The sequence below is a fragment of the Thermobia domestica genome, chromosome 2, assembly GCF_964235325.1.
Source record: "Thermobia domestica chromosome 2, izTheDome1.hap1.1, whole genome shotgun sequence".
Lineage (NCBI taxonomy): Eukaryota > Metazoa > Arthropoda > Insecta > Zygentoma > Lepismatidae > Thermobia > Thermobia domestica.
In genome coordinates, this window is record NC_137455.1 from 161,162,200 (window position 1) to 161,177,329 (window position 15,130).

General features: G+C 32.1%; 1 protein-coding gene across 1 annotated transcript in view; it reads left to right on the forward strand.

The window, feature by feature from the left end:
• The window catches only part of spz6 (Spaetzle domain-containing protein 6), a 109,597-nt gene that overhangs the window by 78,286 nt on the left and 16,181 nt on the right, over window positions 1-15,130 (forward strand). Inside the window, exons 3-4 of the mRNA XM_081747569.1 lie at window positions 7,529-7,643; window positions 8,886-9,017. Coding sequence (XP_081603695.1) covers window positions 7,529-7,643; window positions 8,886-9,017 — 247 coding nt within the window. The remainder of the gene's footprint in view (window positions 1-7,528; window positions 7,644-8,885; window positions 9,018-15,130) is intronic.

The following is a 15,130-nucleotide window of genomic DNA, read 5'->3' on the forward strand; positions in this document are numbered from 1 at the left end:
TCACGCATGTTTCATAGCAAGACCCATTTATAGGAAGTTAGTGTCTTCTCTTTAGTTTAGGTATGTAACTAAACCACTGAAATAACAAAAAAGTGGAAACTTTTGTAAAAACTTAAAATAAATATTACTGATTTCAAAAACGCACTAAGTAGTAGAAAATAAAAAAAAAAAAGTTTTGAAAGAAAAACAACCGACTTCAAAAACTCACTAAAAGCAAAAAATAAATATTTTAAAAATATATTTACCGACTTTAAAAAAAAACTCTAAAAGGCAGAAAATAATAAAAGCGTTATAAAGCAGAAAATAATTTATTACTGTTATCTATATATTTTTAAGTCGTGCGTAGCTAAACGTATTAATATTTCATAAAATATCCTCTTCTTCAAGTTTTACGGCCCGCGGTTCTACCGGCTAGGCTAAAGCAGACGGTGATGATGAGAAATGAATGAAATAGTGGAATGAAGACAATAGGAGGAAACGCGAAACCTCGAGATGACCCACGCGCACGGTGTTTGTCCGCCACAAAGTTCACTTGGCGCGAGCTGGGATCGAACCATGGACTCCATGCACCAGAGGTGAATGCTCTACCACTGAGCCATCGCGACTCTTGATAAAATTTCCATTGAAATAATTTTATATTAGGCATTAATTTGTTTGGCTTGGCACAACTTCAAACATTTTGTGTAGATAATAGCAAAAAACAGTTTTCTGCTTTTAAACCCTTCATTATTATTATTTTCTGCTTTCTAGCGTTTTTATTATATTCTGCCTTTGTGTTTTTAAAGACGGTTCATCTTTTAAAAAAGGTTTATATTTTTAATATTAATTTTCATCACAGATTATTTACAAATTTTTCTCGAGTTTTCTGTATCTCATTTTTTTTTTTTTTTTTTTTTTTTTTACTTTTAATTACTTCTGAATAAATTCATGAAACATTTATATTCGAAGCGAAGCGAGCGGAAATCTATTCTCTAACAAGTTAAATTCGGTTTTTCTCCAATTTAGTTTTTGAACTTGATGTTTTGCGTCCCTATATAAAACTAAAGTTATGAAGGGTCAGGACCTGTTAATATGGACTCTAAAGCACTGTCGGGGCTTAAATTCCGTGCAGTTCGCGGTTGCACAGACCATCTTGCAAGATCAATTTTCACGGTATAGCCATTTCCCACCACTCTATCTCACCTCCAAGAGACCCGAATTACAAGACCACACCACTGATCCCAGCTTCTATCTTTTGTCTTCTTGTCAACGGTTTCTGACCTGAACCAAATTTTTCATCGTCATAAGGACAATCGGTGTATAGTACTTGCCTATGACGAATAATCATTTTAAAAAAACACTTCTTCCATAGAAGTCAATGAAGCAAAGCGATGGCTAAATATTTGCAACCATTTACACATTACTTTGTTGATGTTTAATAATGTCTAGGAATAGGGCCTTTTGTAAAATTATTTTTTTTTCAAGGAATATGTAATAACATTAGCACATCGATATGCAGTACATAGTGAGCCCACAAAATCATCCTCAAGACTAGTATAAGAAATTTCCATACGTATGAAACGTGGGGCGTGAGTTTCGGTGCTGAATTCATTCTAGAATCAAAATCTTAATTGACTATCTAAAAAGAATCATAAAGATACAATCATCATCATAAAATAAAATATGATCAAAAATATGAAAGATACCGTATTCCCTTAACTTGAATACCGTACTTTCACAGAAAAATATTACGCGAAGTCAATAAGGGCCACATACTGTTTCTATTCCCGAGTCTCCAGATAGGTTAATTCGGTTCTGTGTTTTGTTTATAACTTTCAGTATGAATGATCAGCAAAAACAGTTAATTTTTATTCCATGTAATGTTAGTTTTAGTTAAGTTAATTATGTAAACAAATACAATAAAATTGAAAATATAATAAATATTTCTATTGTTTAAATAAAACAAATTTCTACTCATACAAAAGAAACGTCATTGTGTTTATCAGTTATAAAATCATGAAGAATTATGGTCTTCTTTTCCTGGAAGTAAACATTTTGGATTAATTCGTACGAGATAAGATAGGTCAAGCATTAAACAAATCTTGACATAAACTGAGCTGTTTTCTCTAACAGGCATGATAGATTAGGAAATATGAAATGAAGTCTTTGAGTTTTACACCCCACGATTATGCCGGCTTGGCTAAAGGATACGGTGATGATGAAAAATGAATGAAATGATGAAATGAAGAAAGTGGGAAAAAACGGAAGAACCCCGAGGAAACCCACGCACACGGTATTTATCCACCACAAAGTTCACTTGGCGCGAGTTGGGATCGAACCAGGGACAGCATGCACCAGAGGCGAACGCATGAGAGATTAGAAATTTGTCTGGACACATGTGATTATGTTCTACAATATTGTGATTGTCTAAATCACAATATGGTAGAACATAGACTGAACACCAGCAGCATTATACGTACGTACATATGGTTAATTATAATGGTATCCTCTGATTTTTTTAAAAAAAACACTCCTTCCTAGTCTGGTCACACCAAGAAATTATGAACCAAAATAAATAAGGCACAAGGCATTGCCACAAATATTTGTGACAATAACAATGTGTCACAATTATTGTTTGTTGCATTTTTTCAGTGCATACTACTGTACCATAAAAAGTAGTAATGCTTCATTTGAATGACTAATGTATTTAAGATATTACGATCCTTGTTTCTTAATTTTATTCAGATAATCCAAGTCACTGGAGAAAAGCTTGTTTTGTACTGCAACCTGTGTCAATTTTTCATATTTGAGAATATTAGTGTTATTATTATTATTATTATTATTATTATTATTATTATTATTATTATTATTATTATTATTATTATTATTATTATTACTATGTGAGTAATCCACATCTGCTTTATCTATTGAATTCCGGATATTTTGTAAGTAACTAAATCATTATACCACAGTACACTGTTTGTATATACTTGTTTGATTTTTGTGTAGACGAAGATAAGGCAGTAGAATAATCTATGGCTGAATTTCTTTTAGATCAACGAAGAGATTTTCAATTCAATTACATTTATTCGGAAACTGCACGATACAACCGTGTTTGCTGTAACTATGTCAGAATTCTAGCCGACCACAAATATTTTGATTTTTACAGTACATTAAAATTACATGCAAAACCAAAGAAAATTAGGTCACCTTTATATTGTGTGTGAGTAATGTCGTTACACTAGAATAAACACACCCACAGAAAAAGAAGATTCCGTTATAGATTAAGACATGAGTTTATCTGAGTTGCATACTATACGGGCACTCTGCGATGTATTCAATAAAATTTGCTGATATATCTTACAGAGTTTTACATAATGAGAGATTTTTCACAGCGTAATAATCGATTCTTCGCAGCATAGACTCTACGCAATTATAGAAAGCTCGGCTACGGATCAACGACCATAAGAATAAGAAATGACTGTTCTATTTTCTTACTTCTAACAGCACAGAAGTACAAGTAGTAGATGTTAATATTATGTAAAATTATGTAAAATCATTGAAGCTTTTCTTTAAAGATTTGTCCAAACATATTTTTTCTGATTGTTTTCGAGAGAGATGACTTATAGTTTTGATAATAAAATTATTAGAACTGTTTTCGAGAAAATCGTCGGAATAAAACTTCACCTCAATCAGTAAAATGCATTTTGTGGGATCTTGTGAGGAAAATGCCATAGTGTCCGGTTCATAATGAAATATCCTAACTGTATATAAAACTATATGAGCTGACATAAATTATTGAGCACTTCCTGTAGGGCTACAATGATTAAATTTGGCATGATTGTAGCTTTCCGGAACTAACCGACAGGAAAATTGCCAAAAGTGAACATTTTTAATTTGTAGGGGGTCTAAAGATTGGATGAAGAATTTCCCCATGGACCTTTCTTTTTACCTATAATCTCATGTTTTAGGTACTTAGAATTGGAATAAAAACTTGAAATTCGGTACGCTTGTACGTTTTCATTAGCGTCACCCAAGTGAATCATCAGAAATAAAAATTTCTAAACGTAGAGTGTTTTTGTGGGGAACTGAAAAATCTTTCCCATGTTATTTATATTGGATGTCTTCTACACCCCCAAAATGTTTAGGCACTTCGGGCAGGATTAGAATGATGAAATTTGGTATGATTGTAGCCTCCCAGAACTAACCGACAGGAAAATTGCCAAAAGTTAATATTTTTAATTTTTTAGGGATCTAAAGGGGGATGAAGAAATTCTCATGCTATTTAAATGGGCGTTTTCTTGGGATACAAGATCTTATCTTTTAGGTAGTTGAAATAGAAAAAGAAACGATAGAATTGTGGGTCCAAAAGGTGCGAGGCTGTAGGCCGAGCAAACAGTGTGTGGGAGCAAAGCCCCCGGATGGACAAATTCAGGAAATATGAAGAACAAGTTCACGAAATTCTGTATTGATGCAAAGGCCGATAGATAAGAAATACGAAGCCGTAGGCCGAGCAAACTCAGGGGTCTGGGGGCTCCGCCCCCAGCTAGCCAAAGGATAGTTTATTTATAAAATATAAACGAAAATCGCCTGAACAATTTTTGAGAAAACAGTCCGAACAAAACTTACCCTATAACGTTGTAACTGTTCTCCAAAAACATAATTCAAAAAGAATAAATTCTTCCAGAAGTAAATAAATTGTGTTAATTTGTAGTCAGCATTTCTTCCAAAATATTTTGTTTCAGAGAGTGTGGGGAATCAAACTATGAAGGGGTTGTATCCGGATACTATTTGCTAAAGAACGTGCCATGTGCGAGAGTGAAATGAAATCACAATTTATTTCATCCTAGCTCCGGAGGAGCGGCTAGCCAACAGTGTTTGTGTTGTTCTCAATGGAATACTTGTTTATTAAAATTAAGAGAAATTTTTAGGAAAAATAAATCGTCATATTTTTTTTTTTATTTGTTAATATGACATTTATATACGAAATAGAAATAAAATCCGTTAAAAGCATTTTCGAGAAATTTGTTCAAGCAAAACTCACCCTATCCATAAACTATTCTTTCGGGATTCTTCCGAGCTACGAATGATAAGGTTTCGCTTAGGACTTTGCATATATAGTGAGTCTTCAAAGAAAGTTTATGATAATAAAGTGAATTCAAATTGCAGTATTAGAATATGATTTGATAAAGTTTTTAAGGATGCATTTACTAAATTGCTTCTGCTCAAGGATAAATATTACAAAATACATCATATCACAAAGTTCACAATGACGTCTAGCTGGAAATACTTTTGATAGTAATTGCTAAAAAGGGCGAAGAATTGTATAGATTTCGTTAGAAAATACGAATGTATGACAAACAAAAAGCTTATTGTTCAACTGGCAGAGAATTGAAACCAGTTCTGTCGTTTTCAACGGTTAATCTACCATTTAGGTGGTGCGATTTCATTTCTTTGTTTGTTTCATGTCATTATGAGAAAATTAAACTAATTAAAATTTAAATGGTTATTTTGAACTTGCACATCTGCAGTACAAAATAGTATAAATAAATAAATAAATAAATAAATAAATTCATTAGGTACTGGAATTGGTAGGACGTGAACTTTGATTTTCCGTCTGCCTAGCAATTGCCTCGTGCATTTATTAAAAGCATCAAATATGTATTTATGTGCACAAACTAGTTGGTTGACTCTATAAAATCCTTTTCAGTACCCATGTATGTGGTCACTTAAATTTTGCTTGAAAAATCTCTAGTTCAGTGACGAAAGACTTCCTGATGTACTGCAAGCTGGGATTCGGTTTTTTATTGCTCAAGATGTTCTATTTTTTTCTTTCTTTTCACATAGCTCTACGTACACAAACTTCGTGGAAACGGAACTTTATGTATCGAAGTAGCTACTGGTGTATTCTTAACTTAGTTAAATATCCAAAAGTAAATTTTTATGTACATATGGTGTCCAGTTGATTACATTGCTGGGAGTTCTTAATGGAACAGATGCTCGGAGGGTAGACACCTGAGGACTAGATACAATTTGGTGATTAATGAATTAAACAAAGAAGATAAGTTTTTATATTTTGTGTTCTTATGCAACACCGAGATTATGTGAGGTAGGATCTACTAGGAACGTGGGCTTGGATTGACTGTAGTTGGGAGTACGCAAACTATCATGCAAAGGCTATAATATAGGCAATTCTTCACCACACTATTTCGCTTCCAAGAAAGCTGAATTACTGGACTAAGGCACCGCCTCTGACTACATTTAATGCTGTCTCATAGACTCGACATACCTCCTATTTTAAGTATTAAAGTGTTGACGGTTTAAATGCAACATGTTAAGATGCAAAGTTGTATTACACATTATTATTCTGTACTAAACATGTTCTCACTGATCGTTTATTTATGTATTAACGGCTGAATGTGGATTTGGAAGAGAGATGAACTCCAATAAAGTCAAACCTGCATCAACAAGTATTTTGAAACCTGAAAAATTTTGTATACATATTTTTTAAATGTTTTCTATAAACCGTATTCTTTTCATGCGAAGAACGAGTATTCTGCTGAGGCTCCTCACGAGTAAGAGGGTTATGAGCCAGAGGGCTCATACACAAATCATATCCTGCCTCTTATGTTGGTTCAATGCTCCATAAAAGTGAAGTTTTATGAAATTATATTTACAATTTGGTACAGAAAGAAACAACTCTAAATTTTGAAAGTCTGTCTGACGTTGGTGAAGTGATATTTTTACATACAATTGTGCTGAAAGTTCACACAGTTTGTATTGGTTTTCTTAAAGTGTATACAGAGTGTTTCAAAACAACACCGACAACGTTTGCGATGTGATTTCTGACACCAAGATAAGACCAAAAGTATAAACCAACTTGGGTGCACAAATACTTCCTTTCGGAGTTATAGGCTGCGGAAAACATGAAAAAATGAACTTTAAAGGTCCATAGCTCCAAAACTATGAGATCTACCGTAGTCAGGTCAAGACTTCACTTAGGAACTAATATGTGCCCTACCCAAAAATAAATGTTTCAGAATCCTAAGGTACTCACGCAACCATTTTTATACAGGGACTTTGGCTATGGGCATTTAATTGAAAGTACTCACCAACTACCTCTATAAAAACTGTTGCGGAAGTACCGCAGGATGCTGAAACTTGAATATTTGGATAGGGCACATGCTAGTTCCTAAGTGAAGTCTTGATCCGACTAAGGTAGGTCCCATAGTTTTGGAGCTATGGGTTTTTAAAGCTAAATCTTTCATGTTTTCGGCAGCCTATAACTGAGAAAGGAAGCATTTGTACACCCAGGATGGTCTATACTTTTTGTCTTATCTTGGTGTCAGGAATCACCTTCCAAACGTTGTCGGTGTTGTTTTGAAACACCCTGTATATTTAAAGTTAAGCCTTTTTCCACCGTAGATGACGATTTCTATTCATTGAATTCTCAAGTAAGTGTATATTATAAGTATGTCAGGATGAAGCTGTTCTATAAAATGACTTAATTTTTTAGTAGGGCCTAATGCATTTTTTATGTGTTTTTAAGGTGTCGGTAACGTTCATCCTCACGTATCCTTGGACAATCTCTGTGGTGACCTCAACAAAGGATATATACCAAAGAACCCAATGGATCAAAATGTGTTGGGATCTCCATATCCATTGTAAGTGTGTCTTAAATTTATTAAGTATCATAGTGTGTCTTAAATTTATTTTCAATTGCAAATTTGTTTCATACTTACCTAGTTTTGCTTGTTAAACGTAACTAGTAACTCCAAAATTATTCAAAGACAGACAGTACAATGTACAAATACATAAATAGATTCAAGTAATTTCAAAAGAATTAATTTTATCTGAGTACATAGTGTAAATTAATTGCTTTGAACTTTTAAATATTAACCCTCGAATACACATTCAATTTCTGTCTCTTTCAATACATACATCGGGTTGTGGAGAACTCCAATGATTAAATTTAGCATAGTTGTATTTATTTCAATACTAATATGATGTTTGTAAATGACTGAGATTGTTAGTAAAGTACAATTGCTGACACAAGCTATGTAGGCCATTATTTTAAACAGAAATATAAATGCGGAATATTGCATTTATTCTGAAGTGAATTATGGAAGTCTGAATGTTGACGTTATCATCAACTTCATTTAGGTCTTTAGTGATGTTATCATCACTTACTTTAACAATAATATTTCGGATGGCATCTCCAAAATCACTGACAGTTGTGTCCAAATGATCTGTAGTGATTAATATTTAAAAAAGAAAAAAGAACAGTTATTAAAACAAATACACTCAGCAATACAGTCAATTTGTATTTTTATTCCTAGAATTTACTAGTGATGGAAAAATATTCTCTGTCCTTTGAAGATTTTAAGACTGTTACTTATACAATGCTAGTATTAATTTCATCATTATTACATTGCAATTAAAGAAATATAGTTTACTTTTTTGTTTTTGATTATCAAAACTGTTGGAGTACTTTGAAAGTTGAGTCATCTAAAATTTCAAAAAACAAGAGATATAAGCAAGACAGTTTACTTATTTATTTTAATAAACTACTGTTCAAAAAATTTCGAATTATGCAAAGAACAAAATAAAAGAAAACAAAAAAGAAGAACTTTAATATAAAGAGTTTATTCCGTCATAGAAATTTTAGAGGTTCAAATTAGGTATTTTCAAGATCATCTGGTACGAGTAACATATCTGTTTTGATTGGAGTATATAATGTAAAATTAGTGTAAATAAAGTTTTCAATTAAGTGTAACTTGGCTTACTTTACAATCTTTTGGTTCTTCCTTGAAGGTTTGAAAACTATACATAGTTTCAACTATTTTACTAAAATACTCTCATTTTTATATTGCTTTGCATTTTTCTATTTTGTATTTCTGTTACAGTGAATTGATTAGAAATAAAACACTGGACTTCTTTAGCAAAACTTTGCCGATACTAAAAGAAGATGACACTTTACCAAAGGTTGCAAAGTTTCAAGAGCCACCACAAACTTATTATGGATACCAACATTCATCGTAAGTTTTGTTCAATAATTAACATATTCTTTTTTTCTTTCTTTCTCTTTTGTTCAATTATCAATCTTATTCCTGTTTCTGGCATTTGTTTCTAGAGTAACGTAATGTTTGAAATTCGAGTATAGAATGATGCTACTATAGAAATAAATGTTTTAGTATTGTACAATGAACATAAAATATTAGAAGATATTGTGTCAAATATTGTAAATAAAATTATGCTTGTGGATTGGAACTTCAACAATTTTGTTCACTACTTTAGAAAAAATACACTTGTCTTGTTTTTAAAAGACTTAGTCCCAAATGCATCGAAAGCAACGTTGTAATTTTTTTTTTTTTTTTTTTTTTTTTTTTTTTTTTTTTTTCACGTAATATTTGACAAAGACAACTTTCTTGAAGAACATTCATCATTTCAATCGTTTATTTCTTTGTTGATAGAATCGTTTCGCTAGTTCAATTTGCAATAGTTGCTAATTTGTTGAAACAAAATCACGCTCCGTCAACGTGGTCCACCTTGACCATTGATTGAAGAAAGAATGAGCAAGATCAGAAAGACACAAAAATCCTTTAATGAGATTGAAACAAAGATATTTAACCCCAGGATCCAAAATTCCCATAGGATTGGTTGCCAACATAAAAATGGCTACGCATGGGAAAAAGAGACTAGTATTTGGTGAGAAACTTCTTAATTATTTAAGTAATATTAGAAAAAAATCAAAAGTTGAGCAACAAACCTACGCTATATTAGTATCTTCAAATACATTTAAACACTTAAAATAAATGAAAGATGCTTGATTTAAATTAACACTCTATAAAACCTTCCTATCGAAGTGTCAATCCCAACAAAAGAAAAAAATATTATATGAGATCATAAATGAGGAAACAAAGAAAGATATTATTGGACCTCTGAAGGAGGGTGTTTACTCGAGACTGTACTCAAGAAAGAAAAATAGAACATAAAATATAGTTTCAAGAGAGGTTTTCAATCACAAACTGGAAACTTTATGTTTACTGTTTGTATTCTGTATTTGTAGTCTATGTATGTTCACAAGGGACATCACCCAATTGTCCGGCTCCGATTTCAATGACATTTTTCTAGCTGATAGAGGACGTATAAGTATTATTTGTGATGACAGAAATTTTTGCCATGGTACATGCTTTCTATATTTTTATATAATTTTTTAAGAGTTGTGATGTGGTTATTAGAGATTACTGCAGAAGTCCCTTACTAACCTTTGTAAACGGAGCGTTAATGAAAGAACAACCATGTAGATACATATAAGGCCTAGAGGGAAGTTGTATGGTAGGTATGATCTTGACAGCAGCCATCTTGAAATCCGACATTTTGAATTAAGGTCAAGTTTTTTAAATGGGAATAGGATAATATGATACACAATTTCGGGCTAGAATTTAATCAGGAAGACAATAGTGAAGCTAGTTTTAAGATACATCCATTTGGGGAAAAGTTACAGGCATTTAATTGTTCACTTACTACGTGCGAAAGTCCCTTACCTACGCTTCTAACCCGCGTATTAATGATAATAAGTAGATAAAAGCTTCGGTAATACATGTTATGCCTAGAGGGAAGTGATACGGTAAGGGTATCCTTGACGGCAGCCATCTTGAAATCCGCAATTTTGAATTAAAGTGAAGTTTGAAAAAATTAAAACCATAGTATGTGACACCTCATTTCAATAGCAAATTTTCCCAAACAACCAATGGTATGCTTATTTTTGTTCTATAGTTAACCAGTATGAATTTAGGACTGCTTTTAAAGTGCACCAAACGTCCATTAATCGATCTTTCAAATTGGCAACACTCATAATTTTCACCGCATGTTTTAAGATTCCAACTGGCACTTTGCAATTGTTGCCATGGCTCATGTTTTCTAAATTTATTACATTTCTTTAAGAGTTGCGATTTGTCAGTTCATGAATAGTGTAGGGATAAGCATCCAGCATTTTTCTGAATTTTGAAGACTTGCCATATAATTATTTTTTTCCTATAGCTGTCATTCAAAAACTCGTTTACTGACATAAATCATCGGATAACGAAACAACCCAACTTTGCATTCAGAAAATACCGAAGACGCAGCTTGTATAGTAGATGAGACGAAAAATCAAATGAAAATTCACTTCAAAAAGAAAAACGAAATACGATTGTTGTGTAAATCAAGGATATTTTGTTTTGTTTTATATTTATTTCTTTATTGTATATTTATTTATTTATATATATATTTATTTATTTATTTACTTATTTATTTATTTATTTTCTATTTCCTTTTTTTAGCTAGTCAGACAAAAAAGTCATTCGTTTTCTAGCGATTGTTGTCGATGATTCATTTTGTAAGATTTATAATCAGCGTTGATCGGGAACTCAATTAAGTTACACCTCTTTATAAACAAGTTACCTGTTTTCATATTATGTTCATGGTACCAACAGCGTGTTGGGAACAGTCATACTATGCCTCTTTGATATTTTCTATCATTGCTGCTGTTCCTTTAAAGTTGTATTTATTAAAAATATTTTATTGTTTGTCGTTTCGCAACATGTAGGCTACATTTCCTGATAATTTTGTGTTCGTATAACACCAGTTTGTTATAATTTCATTTGTATTTCTTTACGTCACATAGGTCCATAGGTTCTTCATGTATTCTCGTCTAAAAGAAACAATTACATTGCAAGTTTTCAAAATTCAGAAAGATTGCTGAATGCTTATCCCAACACTATTCATGAACTGACAAATCGCAACTCTTAAAAAATGTAATAAATTTAGAAAACATGAGCCATGGTAACAATTGCAAAGTGCCAGTTGGAATCTTAAAACATGCGGTGAAAATTATGAGTGTTGCCACTTTGAAAGATCGAATAATGGACGTTTGGTGCACTTTAAAAGCAGTCCTAAATTCATACTGGTTAACTATAGATCAAAAATAAGCATACCATTGGTTGTTTGGGAAAATTTGCTATTGAAATGAGGTGTCACATACTATGGTTTTAATTTTTTCAAACTTCACTTTAATTCAAAATTGCGAATTTCAAGATGGCTGCCGTCAAGGATACCCTTACCGTATCACTTCCCTCTAGGCATAACATGTATTACCGAAGCTTTTATCTACTTATTATCATTAATACGCGAGTTAGAAGCGTAGGTAAGGGACTTTCGCACGTAGTAAGTGAACAATTAAATGCCTGTAACTTTTCCCCAAATGGATGTATCTTAAAACTAGCTTCACTATTGTCTTCCTGATTAAATTCTAGCCCGAAATTGTGTATCATATTATCCTATTCCCATTTAAAAAACTTGACCTTAATTCAAAATGTCGGATTTTAAGATGGCTGCTGTCAAGATCATACCTACCATACAACTTCCCTCTAGGCCTTATATGTATCTACATGGTTGTTCTTTCATTAACGCTCCGTTTACAAAGGTTAGTAAGGGACTTCTGCAGTAATCTCTAATAACCACATCACAACTCTTAAAAAATTATATAAAAATATAGAAAACATGTACCATGGCAAAAATTTCTGTCATCACAAATATTACATATATGTCCTCTATCAGCTAGAAAAATGTCATTGAAATCGGAGCCGGAGAATTGGGTGATGTCCCTTGTCAGTATTTTAATACGATATATATATATATATATATATATATATATATATATATATAATTTCATTATTTCAATATTCAGTACTTGTATTCAATGTTTCGTATTTTAATACATACAGTACTTGTTGTAGTATCTGTATATATCTTCATAAGCTCCATCCTTCATAATCTTAATACATATTATGTATGTTATAGTTCAGAATAACGACGGTATGGTACCACTTGTCCCTTTTAATAATAATATTTTTCATTACTCAATATTATCTATTTCTTCATTATTCTTTGTTGCCTGTAGAAGATTCGGCAGCAAACGCTATTATAAAAAACAACTAAAGAATTATTTGCCAAAAATATATACAATAAAATCATGAATTAGGTTTGGTATTTTGTATTTCATGATCTTTTTTCTTGAAGAAATTAATTTGGAATTCAGTTCATTCCATTTCATTTCTAAGAAGATGTGCCCAAATATTTGTATTCCTATGTAACCACTGTCAATGAATACAATGTATTGATAAGCTTGTTTTGAAAAAAGAGATAGTTGTAATGAAGTGCCTTGTTTATACTACGTTAATATGTAAACATTAAAAAAATATATGTCTTATATGGGCAATGCTAGAAATCAATATTAGAGACACAAAGCTACATTAAGATTATCTGGTAGACCTCTTACTACTACCTTAAATTTTTGACAGTAACTGTTTGCAAATTGTCCCCAATTAATACTTTCACTCATATAGACAGTAAATACAATATATATTCAAAAAGAACAGAAAGCAATGAAATAAACTTTAATTATGTAGTATGAAGCTCAATAAAAAATAGTACTACTATAATGAGAAAAAGCAAAAAGGTTACTACTCACCGCAAAAAAAAAAAAAAAAAAAAAAATGTAGCAGAATTTTCTTCTACATGCAACAAGTAGCACTTTCAGAAGATGCTACTTCTTTCTTCGGCCTGTTAAAGACTCAAAAAGGATTTAAAAATATGAAGGAAGGGTAAAAAATTGGTTAAAAGGCTAAGATATGTAAAAAAACAAATCTTCTGTCAAACATTAAATCACACGGGAATAGACACTCACTGATATTGTACACTGCTATTTACCGTTTTCTGTTTTTGCTATCCAAATGGTGAAAGTATGTAGTGAAGAGAATACTCCAAATAATACTTATTTCTCCTCTATCCAGATTAGTATGGGCCTTTCTTTATGAATATAATATGATTCTTTAACTTTTCGTTCTGTTGCTGTTTTAGCTTTCTCAATTAAACGTTATTTCACGATATGATGATTACAATCTCTAAGATGCGTTGCTAAACCGGATAACTATTGCGGGTTCCGAAATTCCGAGGTGCGAACGTGTTCAGTTATTCTAGTACAAATGTTCCTTTTTGTTTGACCTATATACACTTTATCACATTGACATTTCATTCGATAGACGCCACTGCTTTGTAAAGGGTCAGTAAAAAATGTCTTAAGATTGGTTATGTGTTTATCTATAGATTTCGGAGGATCTTCTGAAATTTTGATGTTGTGTCTTTGCAGAACTTTCTTAATTTTTGCTGAGAAATGTGGAACCAAAGGGATACCAATCCATCAGTCAGTTGCAGCATCTGTTATTGATTGATGGTGTGTGCCGACGACCTTCTATTGTACCTGTTTGTACCATTTTAGCAATAACGATTTTTGGAAACCATTTTCTTGTTCAATTTGTAATAAATATTGTATTTTCTTGTTGACATCCTCAGAGAAATCTGAAAGTAAAAGAGCTCTTCTGAAAAAGTTTTTCCAGATATTTAATTTTTAAAGCCATGAATGTGATGATTTAAAGTTGATATATTTTGTACCAGCAGAAGGTTTTCGGTATACCGAAGTAGCAAATTTATTGTTATGTCTTTTAATGGTAATGTCAAGAAAGTTAAGAGCACCATGTTCTTCAAGTTTCATCGTAAATTTTATTCTGCGATGAATCTGATTAAACTCATCGAACAGTTTATTTAATTCTTGAGGGTCCTTGTATAAAGTCAGAGTATCATCAGCATATCGGAAATATCTAATACAAGGAAATTTAGGAAGGATATTGGTTTCAAACATGTTCAGTACCGAATTAGAAAGTATTGGAGAAAGAGTATTACCCATGGCCAATCCATCGCCCTGTCGAAAAATGGTGTCTTCTAATTGAAAGTCACTGTTTCTTAGACAAAAGGCTATTAGTCGAGAGATTAATTGGATTTCGTATGAGTTCACTTTTAATTTAAGTAAAGCCAGTTCCACTGCCTGTAGAGCCAGGTCTACTGATATTGATGGATACATCTCCACGACATCAAAAGATGCCAAATGCATGGAATTTGTAGTGACAAAGGAGTTCAAGCATTTTTAATCGTGTATCTAACTGGAATATTATATGACATGAGTTTATTATACAGTCATTTTGAAAGTAAATATGTAGGGTGATGAAAACCAGCTACTATTGGTCTCAATGGAACATTAGGTTTATGTATTTTT